Source organism: Drosophila obscura, unplaced genomic scaffold (genome assembly GCF_018151105.1).
Source record: "Drosophila obscura isolate BZ-5 IFL unplaced genomic scaffold, ASM1815110v1 contig_181, whole genome shotgun sequence".
Classification (NCBI taxonomy): domain Eukaryota; kingdom Metazoa; phylum Arthropoda; class Insecta; order Diptera; family Drosophilidae; genus Drosophila; species Drosophila obscura.
In genome coordinates, this window is record NW_024542769.1 from 2,103,454 (window position 1) to 2,116,973 (window position 13,520).

General features: G+C 53.5%; 4 protein-coding genes across 17 annotated transcripts in view; 3 read left to right on the plus strand and 1 right to left on the minus strand.

Moving 5' to 3' along the window:
• The first annotated feature begins 791 nt into the window (after positions 1 to 791).
• LOC111081447 (peptidyl-prolyl cis-trans isomerase D) lies at positions 792 to 2,390 on the plus strand. The gene is made up of 4 exons (XM_022377512.2): positions 792 to 1,007; positions 1,075 to 1,319; positions 1,393 to 1,713; positions 1,777 to 2,390. Exons 1-4 carry the CDS (start codon positions 926 to 928, stop codon positions 2,278 to 2,280), a joined length of 1,152 nt encoding a protein of 383 aa, XP_022233204.2. The 5' UTR covers positions 792 to 925; the 3' UTR covers positions 2,281 to 2,390.
• Positions 2,391 to 2,406: 16 nt separating this feature from the next.
• LOC111081445 (protein furry) overlaps positions 2,407 to 13,520 on the minus strand; it is a 48,169-nt gene continuing 37,055 nt past the window's right edge. For 3 of the 14 annotated variants that reach the window (XM_041592613.1, XM_041592604.1, XM_041592608.1), the window contains 16 exons: positions 12,718 to 12,837; positions 12,488 to 12,621; positions 12,304 to 12,402; positions 12,094 to 12,228; positions 11,857 to 12,028; positions 11,688 to 11,793; positions 11,289 to 11,624; positions 6,688 to 8,278; positions 6,121 to 6,627; positions 5,415 to 6,035; positions 5,052 to 5,081; positions 4,672 to 4,719; positions 3,589 to 4,548; positions 3,282 to 3,527; positions 2,856 to 3,222; positions 2,407 to 2,779 (listed from right to left, as the gene is read on the minus strand). In XM_041592613.1, coding sequence (XP_041448547.1) covers positions 2,595 to 2,779; positions 2,856 to 3,222; positions 3,282 to 3,527; positions 3,589 to 4,548; positions 4,672 to 4,719; positions 5,052 to 5,081; positions 5,415 to 6,035; positions 6,121 to 6,627; positions 6,688 to 8,278; positions 11,289 to 11,624; positions 11,688 to 11,793; positions 11,857 to 12,028; positions 12,094 to 12,228; positions 12,304 to 12,402; positions 12,488 to 12,621; positions 12,718 to 12,837 — 5,657 coding nt within the window. In that variant the 3' untranslated portion in view covers positions 2,407 to 2,594. The remainder of the gene's footprint in view (positions 2,780 to 2,855; positions 3,223 to 3,281; positions 3,528 to 3,588; positions 4,549 to 4,671; positions 4,720 to 5,051; positions 5,082 to 5,414; positions 6,036 to 6,120; positions 6,628 to 6,687; positions 8,279 to 11,288; positions 11,625 to 11,687; positions 11,794 to 11,856; positions 12,029 to 12,093; positions 12,229 to 12,303; positions 12,403 to 12,487; positions 12,622 to 12,717; positions 12,838 to 13,520) is intronic. The other 11 variants (XM_041592615.1, XM_041592609.1, XM_041592612.1 and 8 more) reach the window with 6 other exon arrangements.
• Positions 8,519 to 9,451, plus strand: LOC111081449 (serine protease 1). The gene has a single exon (XM_022377514.2). It carries the CDS (start codon positions 8,544 to 8,546, stop codon positions 9,324 to 9,326), a length of 783 nt encoding a protein of 260 aa, XP_022233206.2. The 5' UTR covers positions 8,519 to 8,543; the 3' UTR covers positions 9,327 to 9,451.
• LOC111081448 (serine protease 1-like) lies at positions 10,223 to 11,135 on the plus strand. Its single transcript, XM_022377513.1, has one exon. The coding sequence runs from the start codon at positions 10,256 to 10,258 to the stop codon at positions 11,039 to 11,041; it is 786 nt and encodes a 261-aa protein (XP_022233205.1). The 5' UTR covers positions 10,223 to 10,255; the 3' UTR covers positions 11,042 to 11,135.

The following is a 13,520-nucleotide window of genomic DNA, read 5'->3' on the forward strand; positions in this document are numbered from 1 at the left end:
AAAAACGAGAATTTAAAAAAGCAGCGACCTTCTGCTGATTTCTGTGCGCCTGGTATCTCAGATTTGAATTAAACGGTTTTCTGCCATTTGAGCGGTGGAAAGTGGAGACAGAAAATGAGAGAAATTATATCGAAAAAGTAACTGAAAATTAATTTCTTTATCTGGCTATAATTATGATCCGACATGGTCATTCTCTACGATACTGCGTTTTCAGTCTCTGAGATCCAGGCGACAAACAAGACGGACAGACTTCAGACGGACAGACAGACATGGCTATATCGACTCGGCTATTGATGCTGATCATGAATATATATACTTTATGGGGTCGGAAACTTTTCCTTATCTGCGTTACACACATCCACTTTTACCACAAATACAAAATACCCCTTAACTCTTTTTGAGTACGGGAATAAAAGCCAATTTCGGTTCAAGCGGCCAAAAATTGTAGAGCCCACACAAGCACAGTATGTGAGAATACATGGCACACACACATATACACGTAAACTAAAATCTCAAGCAAAATCGGTTTCGGCTGCTAAATACGTCCACACATGCATGCTTGCTGTCCGTCTGCTCGTGTCACGTCATGAGCCGAACGCGGTCATACCCACAGCCGAACGCGATCGACCCAAGGCCGAAGACCTGGGAACGTACGCTGCGCCACTTTCGTTGTATGAACTGGCATATCTATATACTGTATGGTTAGTGACTGACCCTTAAAAATATACCGAAATATACCGTATCTGACAAAGCTCGCCTCCCTGAAACGGTCATAAAGTTGCTGCCACACTAAAATGTATGTAAACAATCAAAAAAAGTTTAATTTCAATTCGCGTTTATTCTAGAATTATTTAATAACTAATTAATAAATTAAGTGAAAGCACAGCTTTTCCTTTAGTTGAATTGCCCGCCGGGGAGCACAAACATGGATGGTCGGAAACTGCTGCAACCTGTCAGGGCAACAAATCCTATTGTGTTCATGGACATTGATATTGGGCAGGAAAATGGTGAGTGGATATTGGGCTGCCCATTCAGGACATCACCATGCCAACCCCATTTTTCCATATGTCACAGCGGGACGCTTGGTAATTGAGCTGCGCAAGGATGTTGTGCCAAAGACAGCGGAAAATTTCCGGGCCCTGTGTACGGGAGAGTGCGGCATCGGGCAGCTTGGACAGCCGTTGCACTACAGGGGCAGCCGATTTCACAGAATCAAGCGGGTGTTCGCTGCGCAGAGCGGGGATGTGGTAAAGAACGATGGCACCAGCGGCGACAGCATCTATGGGCCCGTGTTCGAGGACGAAAACTTTCAGCTGACGGTGGGTGGCAAACAATGAATTTTAAGAAAGTCTTAATCACACTAACAATGTTGCGATGAATCTTCCGCCGCAGCACAACGAGGAGGGGGTGGTGAGCATGGCCAACTATGGCTCGCCTAACACCAACAACTCACAGTTCTTCGTGACGGCCGTGGGATGCGAGAATCTGAACGGCATCAATGTGGTTGTGGGCCGCGTTCTGCGCGGCCTGGGAATTGTAGCCGAAATGGAACTGAACTGCACCGATGAGGGAGACCCGACGGCGGAGATTGTGATAAGGAACTGCGGTGAGCTTGCGCCAGGGGAGGACTGGGGCATTGAGTGCAGCGACGAGACCCCAGACAAGCTCCCGCCCTACCCAATGGACTGGACGGGCAAGTCCGACAAATGCACAGTGAGTATGGAAAATAACTGGAGTGATCATTGGATTTATCATCTATGATGCCTCCCCTTGCAGTCGGATGAAGCGGTGGATCTGCTCACGGGCGTTCGCCAATCGGGCAATCACTTTTATCAGCTGGGTCGTTATCACGAAGCTCGTGCCAAATACCGCAAGGCCAATCGTTACTATCATTACCTGAGCAACCAGTTCGGCTGGCAGCCACTGAGAAATGTTAAAAAGACCTCCGACGATGCGATTATGAGGAAACTTGAAGCCTTCTTCACGGTCAACAGCATTAACTCGGCCGCTGTCGATCTTAAGCTGGGGAACTATGCGGGTGCCAAATACGACTGCTCCGAGGCCATTCGACTAGATCCCAAATGTAGCAAAGCCTTCTACAGACGGGGCCAGGCACATCGCGCCTTGCGCAACTACGAGGAGGCCATCAACGATCTGAAGAGTGCCCACGCTCTCCTGCCGGACAACAAGCAGATCCTAAATGAACTGAATGTCGCCAAGCAGCTCTTGGCTGAGTACAACCGACAGCAGCGAAACGCGCTCAAAAATCTATTTGCATAGTTGCGGGAATTGGAATGTGTTGTGTGTAAATACTTACTTATTAATAAATGTTTTTGGGTTACGAGCAAAACAGTAGTCAGTTGACGACGACTGCCAAAAGCTAAGATTAATTATCATGTTCTTGTTTTGGGAGAGTAAATGATGGATTGCGCTCTGTAATTGATAAATATTTAGATCGTACCTAAAACACATTTGATCGCACACAATAATAATGATCGCTTACCCACATTGTAGTGTCTACAATGCTGCTTACGTTACGGTATATAAAAGTAGCTTAGATATGCTATTCACTTATTAACTACGTATAATCGTATTTAAAGATTTGTCACAATGTCCTGTTCGCTGCGATGCAGATTGCCGGAGGCGCTGCTTGCCGAGTAGCTCTTCATGCTGATCTCCATGTTGGTCAGGGCGCTGGATACGTGATACAAGTTCTCGGAGAGGATAGCATACACCTCGAACAGTTCCGAATCCGATTTGGACACGATGAAGGCTTCTGCTGAAGGGGAAGGAGAGAAAGCATGTTAGAGTGGATCATGGAGTTGGTTTTTTTTTTTTTTTATTTCTGGGCATACCTGTGCGGTCCTTCATGATGCCATGCGCATATGCATTCAGTATTACGGACATCTCATCGCATTTCATTCGACTGTCCAGGTTACTGTAGCTACACAGGGTCAGGTTCTGATCACCGGCAGCGACCAGCGTCGACACCCGTCGATACTGACGCACATGGGCAATGGCGCTGGGCCAGCGCTGCAGATCGATGTGCTCGTGCAGAGACGACTCGAATTCTTCCTGAGTCATGGGCAAGCCTGGCGACGGTGTCGGCGTGTGCTCGCCCTCTGTGGAAGTTGAAGATTCCAGGCAATCCAGTTCGGCTTCGCTGGTGCAACGCACCAAGGCATCGCGAACCAGAGCATAGAGGTCGGATATGTCATGCATCTGCAATGGTTTATGGATTATGTTAGACTGATCTTCAGCTGGTCTCTTCGTCCACTTACGTCTTCGTTGATGCGGAAATGGTTAACCACATTCGAGGATATCTTGTGATTCGATTCAATAAGCAGAAGCAGCTGGAACATAAGCTTGTACAAAGAGCGTCCCAGGTCCAGGACCACCTCGGTGGAGGCTGGGTCAAATGGCATGTACGCTATGCTGGAGCAGCTGGGTAGCTCCAAGCCGGAAGCGGCCACATCGGACTCGTTGAAGAGCGACAGCTTGCAACTGGTCTTCACCGCGTCCAGGCACTGGAATATACGATTACATATGAAAATGTCTCTGATGGCAAACATGCGAACATCACTTTACCTCCAAGACCTGGTCCTTGCGGTCGAAGAATGTCTCCAAATGCTCTTGCACTTCCAGCACATTAAAGCGCAGCGTCTCGAACAGCTTTGGAGTAGTCGCTTGCAGCTCGCTGCACCACACCTGTGGCGGATCAGCCCGAGAGCTCAGTAGGTCGGTGAATAGGGAGATCCGATTGCCCAGCTGGGAGCCAATGCCAGTGAAGAACTTCTTTGCCTCCTTCGAAATGCTAATCGTCTTGAAGGTGATCTCCTTGACCAGCCTGTTGAGCTGCTGCAGCAGCTCCGAGGTGTGAGCCGAGGGCTGGTTCACCAGCATGGCCTGCAACTGTCGCCGCCAGTTCTCCTCCGCCTCATCCCGAATAGCGGCACCGAATCTTATGATGCCCGGCAAATGCGGCGAGGCGTTGCATGGCGTAATATCGCCCAGATCCCCGGCACTGGAACCGCTGGTGTCGCTCCGCGAGACCGAGTTGCGACGCCGCCTCTCACGCAGACTAAGGGATGTGGGCGGCACAGCACTGTAGCCGGACTTCAGGAACGACTGGCGATGATCCTCATCCAGAGGGGACTCGGATTCGGCTTCTTCATCAGAGGAATCGTCCGCAGTCTGGCGTTTGCGCTTGCTCAGTATCGGCGTCTTGTCACTGAAGCTGTCCTCCAGGGCGGAGGAATGGCCTCCCTTGATGGAGCCGCCGATGCCACTGCCGCAATTCAGACGATCCTCATCGCCCTCGAACAACTGATGACGACGCACGCCCCAGTTGAAGTTGTCCGTGGACTCGCCGGCAATGCTGTCCTCGTACTCGAGGAAGTCAAAGTCCTTGAAGACGGTGAAGTCGGGCTGGCCATCGTCGCGACGTGAACCGCTGCTCAGATCGCCCTGGGGACCCGAGGTCTCCTCGGTGGAAGAGGCGGCCGACGACTGCCGCTCCATCAGATCCGACGACTGGCTGAATATGACCTGTGGGACAGTGGATGGGGCAGAGATTAGTAAGACTCTGGGCAATGCAGGAGCTCTCAACATTCAGGGATTATAATATAGTAGAGTTGTACGAGTATAGTGTTAAGATAAGATAAAGCTTACGCTTTGTCTGGTCGCAATCGATCCGGTTAGTAGTGACGTGCTTAACGACTAAATGTGTTCCCAGATAAACGATAAACAGAGTAAACGAAACGAAACGAAAGGTAAAGTTTGATACAAAACACATGCACAACATGGAAGTGGAAATGGGAAATGAAAATGGTAATGGTAATGGGGATATAACGGTCAAGCGAATGGCAGTTCGGTTCGTGTTGGAATGTATGGAAATGAAACACAGACGGCAGGCAGGCAGAGAGTAGAGAAAGAAACGAACGAATCATTGCTTGCGAGATGCGATCTACGGACATGCGATCTAATCCTACATTTAATACACAGAAAAGCAAAACAAAACAAGTCGCGGCACAGAGAAACGTGTCCTTTACCTTTGAGCAAATTGAGTTTATGAAATCGTCCTAGGATTGAGTACGAGTATGTTTCGATTTGGTATCGATTTGGATTGATTTGTTAATGATGATAATGGCGTGTTAATTGGTTTTGTTTTTTGTTTGGTTTTGGATTTTGATTTTTGTTTTTTTGATTTTGTTTTACATGAAAGAAAAAGAGTTAGAAATAAATAATCGCATATGCATGAAGGCCACATCAGAGAGTTGAGTTGAGTTGAGTAGAGTAGATTAGAGAGGGGGGATTAGGATAGCTCTAGGGGAGCCTAAGGCATGCACCTGGCTATGTACAAGCAGCAGCCGAATGCTGAAGCAGCTCCAGCTCCCGTCGAAGCAATCACTTACCGATGGCGACTTGGGCAGGCCGACACGCTGCCCACAGGTAGTCAGCAGGTTGACCAGACACTCACGCACGCGACACTGCGACATCCAGGGACGTTTCCATCCACTCAAGGGCACGGTATCCGCCGGCGATAGGCTCGCACTGCGCCGTGGCGAGTTCGGTGTGCCTACAAGGCTGCTGCCGGCTCCGATCGCATGCTGCTGCTGATGCTGGGCAGCTGCCGCCGCGGCAATGGCCGCCACATTCGATTGGGCGCGTTGCTGCTGCAACTGTGCATTGGCCTGCAGCTGGGCACTGGGCGCCACCGTCACCGCTGTGGCATTGGTCAGGGTGGAGTTCAGCGAAGAGCTGCCCGTGGTGGATGCAGCTCCGGTCGGGGCGGACTCCTCGTTCTTGAGCAAGATGCGGCGCCCGATGAGCGGCGTTTGCGAGACGTCGAAGGTGAACTCCATGGTGCGACCGGCCAGTTCCTTTTTACAGAACATATCCGAGTCCGGATATGCTCCGTAGAAGGAGAACGATAAGCCGGCGCTGCTGCCGTCGCTGGGCGGCGCCACCTGCAGCGAGGAGCTGCGCGTCACGATCAGCTTGAGGATCTTCAGCGAGTCCTTCCAGTTGACCGTCTGGGATTAAACATACAACAATAACAATAACAATACCATTAAATTTCAGCTCGTGGGTGAATAGTTTTCGACAGGCTCGACTCACATCCAAGTACTTTCCAATGGCGCGCAAGAGATCCGCGTTGATGGTCTGGGCCTGCGGGGCCGACAGGTCGACGTAGTGCAGCATGCAGTGGATGACATTCAAGACGGGCACCTGCACCTGCTGCGGCCCCTTCTCCAGCACCTCGATGAGGAAGGCCACCATGTGGAGACCCATGTGGGCGTACGTGTCGTGCAGATACTTCACCACGCACTTTGTCCACTGGAAGGACTCCTTGCAGAAGGTCTTGCGGCTGTAGAGCAACATCACGGTGCCCAGGTTCTCGAGCTTGGCTCCCAGCTCCGTGGAGACCTGGGCAATGTTCTCGGCGCTGCGTATGCAGATCTCGTTGGCGTCCTCGTAGTGCAACAGCATGTAGGGCAGCAGCGCAATGACGTTCATGGGGAAGGCGCAACTCTGGGTCGGATCGCACACGGGCAGCGTAAGCAGCGGTGCGAACTGGGACAGGAGCGTGATGGTCGGCTCGTAGGTGGCACTGTGAGTGCAGCCCTAGAAGAGAAATCGATTAATGATCTTCTGGTTCGGACTTTCTTTCGTCTGAGAACGCACCTTCAGGAGCAGCGCATGCACACCCGGATAGGCTGTCCACTTGAGCTGCTGCTGCAGCTTCTCCACCTTGTCCCTCGCATCTGGACGGTCCAGCGGCAGGCGGTGCAGCACTCTGGTCAGCAGGCGCAGAGCCAGCATGAACTCGTGCTCGTAGTCCGACTCCAGCAGCGACACCGATAGCCAGAAGAGCTGTGCCAAAATCGTCATCTTGTCGTCCTGGGTGGCCGTGTCGCCCAACATTTTCAGGCTCTGGGCGCTACGGGATCGCGACAGGGCCGAGCCAGCGCCCATTCCCATTCCCACTCCGCCGACACCGAACTTGCAGACAACGCTGCGCTCGAGGTCGATGCCGGAGGCGCGGTTCCTCAGCTCCACCTGCTTGTCGCAGGGCGAGTTGTTGGCCTTGCGGCCGCAGTAGGAGACCGAGTAGCTGGTGCTGCGGCCATGGCTGGGTATCGAGTAGTTGGACGACTGAGGCGTCATGCCCGAGGGTGACTTCTTGCCGGGCAGAATGGAATTGGGGCCGCCGTCCTTGTTGTTCAGGTTGGGTGTGCTCTTGAAGATGTCCTTCATGACATCCAGCGGCCGGAAGTCCGAGTCGAGGCTGTCCACGGCCGCTTCCAGAGTGAGCAACAGCTCGGTCACATAGCCCTGCATGTCCTCGCCCTGCTCGGCCACCGTCTCCACCAGCCTGGACAGAATGTCCGACAGCATGCGCGAGTTGATGGGCACATTCAGGGCCCGGAAGATCTGCAGGCAACGTCCGGCGTAGTGGCGCGAGGAGCACGAGAGTCCCAGCTGCAGGGCGGTCTGTGCCCAGCGCTCGGCGATGCGCGCCTGCGGATAGCTGTCCGCGAACACCTTCACCATGTGCTTGAGGAAGCAGCTCAGCTGCTCCGCTGACTTCACGGCCCACACCTTGGCGGTGATGTCCTCGTAGTTCCACAGCGGCTGGCACGTGTCCTGGGCGAGGAACTTCAGCAGGCTCTTGATGACGTGCGCAATGGGCATGCTGGGGCCGGGCTGGGGCGGTGCGTGCTCGTCCGCGTGGATGAGCGGCACCTCCGAGTTCTCGGAATTGTTCGGATTGATTTGCAGGGCGGCGGGCGTCGCTGCCAGACCCGGGGGCGTGGCACTGGCGCTTGTCTGGCAGCCAGATGCCTGCTGCAGGTTATGCGCCTGCTGATTGGAGCTGGAGTGGGCCGCAATGATCGTGGAGCTGGACAGATTGTGCTGCAGGGCATAGGCCGCGGCCTGGGGGCTCACATGCAGCAGATAGCTGTCGAACTGCTGATGCAGCTCCGTGAAATTGTTGTCGATCACGGGCAGGGCGGGCACGGTCAGGCCCAGGTCCAGTTTGCTCGTCTCGCTGTTCAGCAGTATGCGGGCCACGGTCAGGTGATCGTTGTGCTCGGCCAGCACGATCAGCAGGTTGACGCACAGCTGCTTGCAGTGCTCCCGCACAATGATGCGCGTGTGGTCCAGGCCCAGGAACAGGATGTGCAGCATCAGTGGCAGATGCAGCGTCCAATCGATGCCCGGAATTCCATCCACCACAATGTCTGTGAGCAGCATCACGGCCACGTTGCATCTGTAAATGAGAGCAAGATGGCGGATTAGATGGCATATCAACGGCAGGTCTCTAAAGAGTTCTCTCCGTTAATTGCATTTACAGAAAGTCAAAACTAATGACCATTAGGAGCCATTAGGTGGTGTCAGCCATACAGATACCACAGATATTACGGATTCTATCGCTAATTACCCCCCAGCCGAAGTACTTCCCTCTGCCGTATGCCAGTGGCTCGTATATAAGTTGCTGCAGCCGACCCAGTGGAGAACCAACTTCCTGCACAATCATGAAAGTATTGTGGGCAATTCTGTTTTTGGGTTCTGCCTTGGCATTTCCCGAAGGCAATAGTACGGAAGAACCGACCCCGGATAATGTGATCGTCAATGGCTATCCAGCCTACGAGGGCAAGGCTCCCTACCTTGTTGGCCTCTTCCTGTTCACGGACGGCAGCAACGCCGGAGCCGTTGGGGCTGGCAGCGTAATATCCCATACTTGGGTCCTGACCGCAGCCCACTGCCTCACCACGGACTCGGTGGACATCCACTACGGATCGAATCGGGGCTGGAACGGCCTGTACAAGCACCACGTCAGGAAGGAGAACTTCATCCGCCATCCAGGCTTCGGCAACTCGGCCGGCCACGACATCGGCTTGATCCGCACTCCGTACGTGGAGTACACCAACGTTGTGAAGAGTATCCGGCTGCCGAAGTTTGGCCAAAAGGGAGAACGCTTCGAGAACTGGTGGACCGTCGCCTGCGGCTGGGGCGGCATGTCCAACGGCAAGCTCGCTGACTGGCTGCAGTGCGCCGACGTGCAGATCATCAGCAACGATGAGTGTGCCCGGTCCTATGGCGCTGTGGCCAGCACCGACATGTGCACCAGGATGTCGGACGGCAGGGGTGCCTGCGGTGGAGACTCTGGTGGCGCTCTGGTCACACACGATAATCCTATGCAGGTGGGCGTGATAACTTTTGGCTCCGGTGGCTGTAAGAATGGACCGACCGGCTACACCCGTGTCACCGATCACTTGGACTGGATACGCGAAAAATCAGGAGTGGCCTATTACTAGCATTGATCCTGGGCTCAACGGAGAACGGGCTTCTCTCTCTTTTTCTTTTAATACAAAACTAGGGCCACTGTCTGACAATAAATAAATATTTTATCGGTGTTATTGACACCGCGTGCATCCCAAAAGAAAGCTGCTCGAGAGATCTTGTTCAGGCAGCAGCCCGAGCAGGGCAGCAGCGCTGTCAACAGCCCAGCGTAAGAGCCGGTTTCGCTATCCGCTACTAGGCTGTAGCCGCTCCCGGGTACAGCTCTGTTAGCGCTCTCCGACAGCGCGCTCACGATCCACACGACTCCCCAGCGGCCCTAACATATAAGCTAGCATAAGTGACGCTTGGACCCCCGCGCCGTAGGGGAAAATCAGTACTGTTCTACCTACATGAGACGACATGGGACACTTCCAAGGGCCTTATATATACCGAAATATATACACCCCGACTACTTCTTTTAGGCTTTCTTTTGGCAGGAATCCATCCTACCACAGCACATCTGTTCGTGCACATCCGGGGAAGTTCACTGCTCTTATCTCTTATTAATGCGATATTGGGGCACAGATTGAGTGGTTCGATTTCCGATATCAGAGTATTAATTTAATTCGTCAAAAAACCGGGACCGCCCCGGAGTTCAGTAAACCAATTCGAAAACAATGATATCTATGGTGCAGATTGTCTATGGTACTTATCGGTACTTACGGCGGTACTTACGGCCTATCAAAAAATGCTAAGTACCTTCTAGTTACCAACTTGTAGAGTTAGTAACTTCCTGCACGGGTCATAATAAGAAACCAAAAAAATATTAATTAAAATAACATACAAAAGAAACAAAACTTTATCTCCGTAGATAAGATGCAAAATATAAGCTCAAGAGCCGGACAATTGGTATATAACCGACGCCCCACACAGTGGAGAGGGAGAGCACAGTTCCAGCATAACTATGAAGCTATCGTGTGCCATTCTATTGGTGGCTTCTGCCTTGGCATTTGCCAGCGGAAGTCCCGCGTCAAACCGTACTGAGCCATCGGGCAGAATCGTCAATGGCTATTCAGCCCCCGAGGGCAAGGCTCCCTACATTGTAGGCCTGTTCCTGAAGACGGACGGCAGCAACAGCGGAGCCGTTGGCGCTGGCACCATCATAGCCAGCAATTGGATTCTGACTGCGGCCCACTGCCTCACCACCGACTCCGTTGACATCAACTACGGCTCAAACTGGGGCTGGAACGGTCTGTACAAGCACAACGTGCGAAGGGATAACTTTATCCTTCACCCAGGCTTCGGCAACTCGGCTGGCCACGACATCGGCCTCATCCGCACTCCGGCTGTGGACTTCACCAATCTGGTCAACAAGATCCCTCTTCCGTCGTTCAACCAGCAGGGAGAACGCTTCGAGGGCTGGTGGTGCGTCGCTTGCGGCTGGGGAGGCATGGACAATGGCAATCTCGCGGACTGGCTCCAGTGCATCGACGTGCAGATCATCGGCAACAATGAGTGCGCCCAGTCGTACGGCTCTGTGGCCAGCACCGACATGTGCACCAGGCAGTCGGACGGACGATCAGTCTGCGGTGGCGACTCCGGTGGCCCTCTGGTCACACAAGACGACCCTAAGCTCGTGGGTGTGATAACCTTTGCCTCCGTCTCCTGCAAGAATGGACCTTCCGGCTACACCCGTGTCAGCGATCACTTGGAATGGATCCGCGACAACTCAGGAGTGGCCTATTACTAATGAGAGTTGTACTCTCCCAAAGGTCTGTCCAATCGTTGCCTTTGATCCGTGTTGAACGGAACATAATAAAAGTTATTGTTCAATGCTCTGCAAATCTACTCGTACACCTAATTGGGCTGCCAAATGTTTCCTACCCTTCCCCATCCCTTTCCTATCCCTGGCAAATATTCAGATTTAACTCTGAAACTGTGACCTGTCCTAATTGTTCGCTACCGCTACCGCTACTGTGACTCAGACTCAGACTCACCGATGGAATCCGCTGATGGGCAAACTGACATCCGGCAGGAATTCGGTGAGTGGTGCAAAGTATCCCCCATATTCGGGCATGGGCAGCGGATGTGGATGGGCATTTGGTTGCGACTCCGAGGTGCCGCGCAGCTCAACATTTTCCTCCTGTCGCAGCTCCGGGTCGTTGATCAGAATGTCCTCCGGTCGGGGCAGTATAGACGGACCAGAGGCGGCCCGTATCTTGTCTGCGCCGCGGGGCGGTCGACTTCCCCCAGAGCCGGGCGTGACAGCAGCGGCGGCTGCGGCAGCTGCAGCTTGGGTATAGGCCCGAATGCCGCTATCCGACTTGCAGGTTCTGTGGTTGGGACCAACGTTAGTGAGAGAGCTTTAAGGGAGACAAACTTTCTGATGGACTTGCCCAATTTTAATGGGATCCTCGCCGCTGTGGCGCTTGGTGTGTATGGTGCCCTTTTCGACGGCCAAATCCTGAATCCTGGAGTCATTGATGCCGCCCACAGCTTGGCCTGCCGGAAGGGAATGGAATTAGGTTTGTATTTCATTTTAAGAGAGAGGATTCCCAGAGCTACCATCGGCACTGTGACTGGAGGCCTTCCGCATGCTGGTCAGCCGATAGAAGGGAGGCGTCTCTGTGCGCTCAATCAGACAGTTCAGAGTCTCCACAGTCTGCAGCTCGGCCATCAGCTCATCCAGCAGTCGATCCGGACAGCTCCGAGCGAGATAGAGAGCCACCCGCTTGGCCTGGCAACAGAAATCGAGGATTAGCTTCTTCCGTTTGTCAGAGCCAACTTTACAGGATTTCTTACATAGGGCAGCAGCTCGGTGGGGGCCATGCCGCTCATGATGACCAGATAGCGCAGAATGACCTTCAGATTGTTGGGCCAGAACTGGCACAAGGTGCCCCACAGCTCCTCGATGTCGCGCGGATGGCCATCCGAGAACTGCAGCGCCGCCGCCGAAGATTAAAAGCGATTAAAGATTGAAAGTGACATCGACAAGGGCCCTTCCCTTCTTACCTTGGAGGTGATGTAAAACAGATTATTAAGAATCATTTCCGTTGCCTCTGTGGATCCGGTGCCTTCGCGGCGGCCTCGTGTACCCGAATCCGGAAAGTACTGGCGGAAGAGTGTAGGAAACGAGCGTTAGAATCGAGTCAGTGAGCACGGAAGGCAATTTCGCGCTTCCTTTCGCTTCGCTTACCATAATGTAGGAGAGGGGCGTGGCTGGTGGCACACTCGTGGCCACCAGCTCCATGTTCTGCAGCCAGGGCAGCAGACACTGCAGCAGCAGGGCGCGCACATCCTCGCGGGCACTCTGAAAGCGATGGGTTATTTCTGCAAAGAGCAAACAAAAACAAACAAATATGATTCAAGTTTCTGCAGGAGCAGGAGTAGGAGCAGAAGGAGGAGGGAGGGCATCCACCCACTCACCCGATAAGATGGACATGGTGAGCTCTGGCCGGAGCTGAGCCAGCTGCTTGGAGAGGAATCGCTGTGACCGGCAGTAGGCGCTGCTCAGGAGCACATCCAGAGTTCCTACCTTGTCGTCCTCTGCAATGAAACAGGAGACGAGAAAAGTTAGATGGGCGAATTGGGCTCACAGAAGTACAAATGGAAAAGGCCCAACCCAACATTGCGAAGCTCTCGACACGACCAACGACGGCAGGCGACTGTGGCCAGCTCCCAGCTTTTTCCCCACTTGGCGGCAAATGGTCTTGGCCGCATTCCAGAGCCGTGCCGCGAAAGCTTCCCTCATTAACCAAAGCCGCCAACTGGAAGGGCGGCTTGTTATTGTTTGGATTCTGCCGCCCGGCAAGGAGCCCCGCAAGAAGCTCATTGAGGGGCAGGGCTCATTGTCTTGCCGCCACGATGGCATTCGCATTCTCCTGCTAACAAAGCTGCTGGGCTAATCCGCGAGCGTGGTGCCCAGCCACTTGTTGGCATTCCTGCCAGCCCTGACCTTGTAACCTGTTGAATTTATGAATGAAAGTCCACCCTGCCACTCAGGCACACAGCCAGTGCGTCGGCGCCGACGCCGAGCAGCAGCAGCACGAGGAAAAGAGCTTTCGTTTGGCGCCTTCCAACGGGGAGCCCCGTCCGAAAGGATTCGTTTAAAAGGCCGCCGTGGCCATTGTCTCGGCTTAGTTGCGCGCTCATTGTCCTGCTGGCTGGTCGAACTGCCCAAAAAGGAAACCTAAGCCACAGCCAGAGCCAGAGCCAGGGCCTAAGACTCC

Excerpts from the sequence above, each read along its gene's own strand:
- LOC111081448 (XM_022377513.1), top strand. The coding sequence starts at position 10,256 with ATGAAGCTATCGTGTGCCATTCTATTGGTGGCTTCTGCCTTGGCATTT.
- LOC111081447 (XM_022377512.2), top strand. The coding sequence starts at position 926 with ATGGATGGTCGGAAACTGCTGCAACCTGTCAGGGCAACAAATCCTATT. Across the intron at positions 1,320-1,392 it reads ACGAAAACTTTCAGCTGACG|CACAACGAGGAGGGGGTGGT; the intron begins GTGGGTGGCAAA and ends CTTCCGCCGCAG. Across the intron at positions 1,714-1,776 it reads GCAAGTCCGACAAATGCACA|TCGGATGAAGCGGTGGATCT; the intron begins GTGAGTATGGAA and ends CTCCCCTTGCAG.
- LOC111081449 (XM_022377514.2), top strand. The coding sequence starts at position 8,544 with ATGAAAGTATTGTGGGCAATTCTGTTTTTGGGTTCTGCCTTGGCATTT.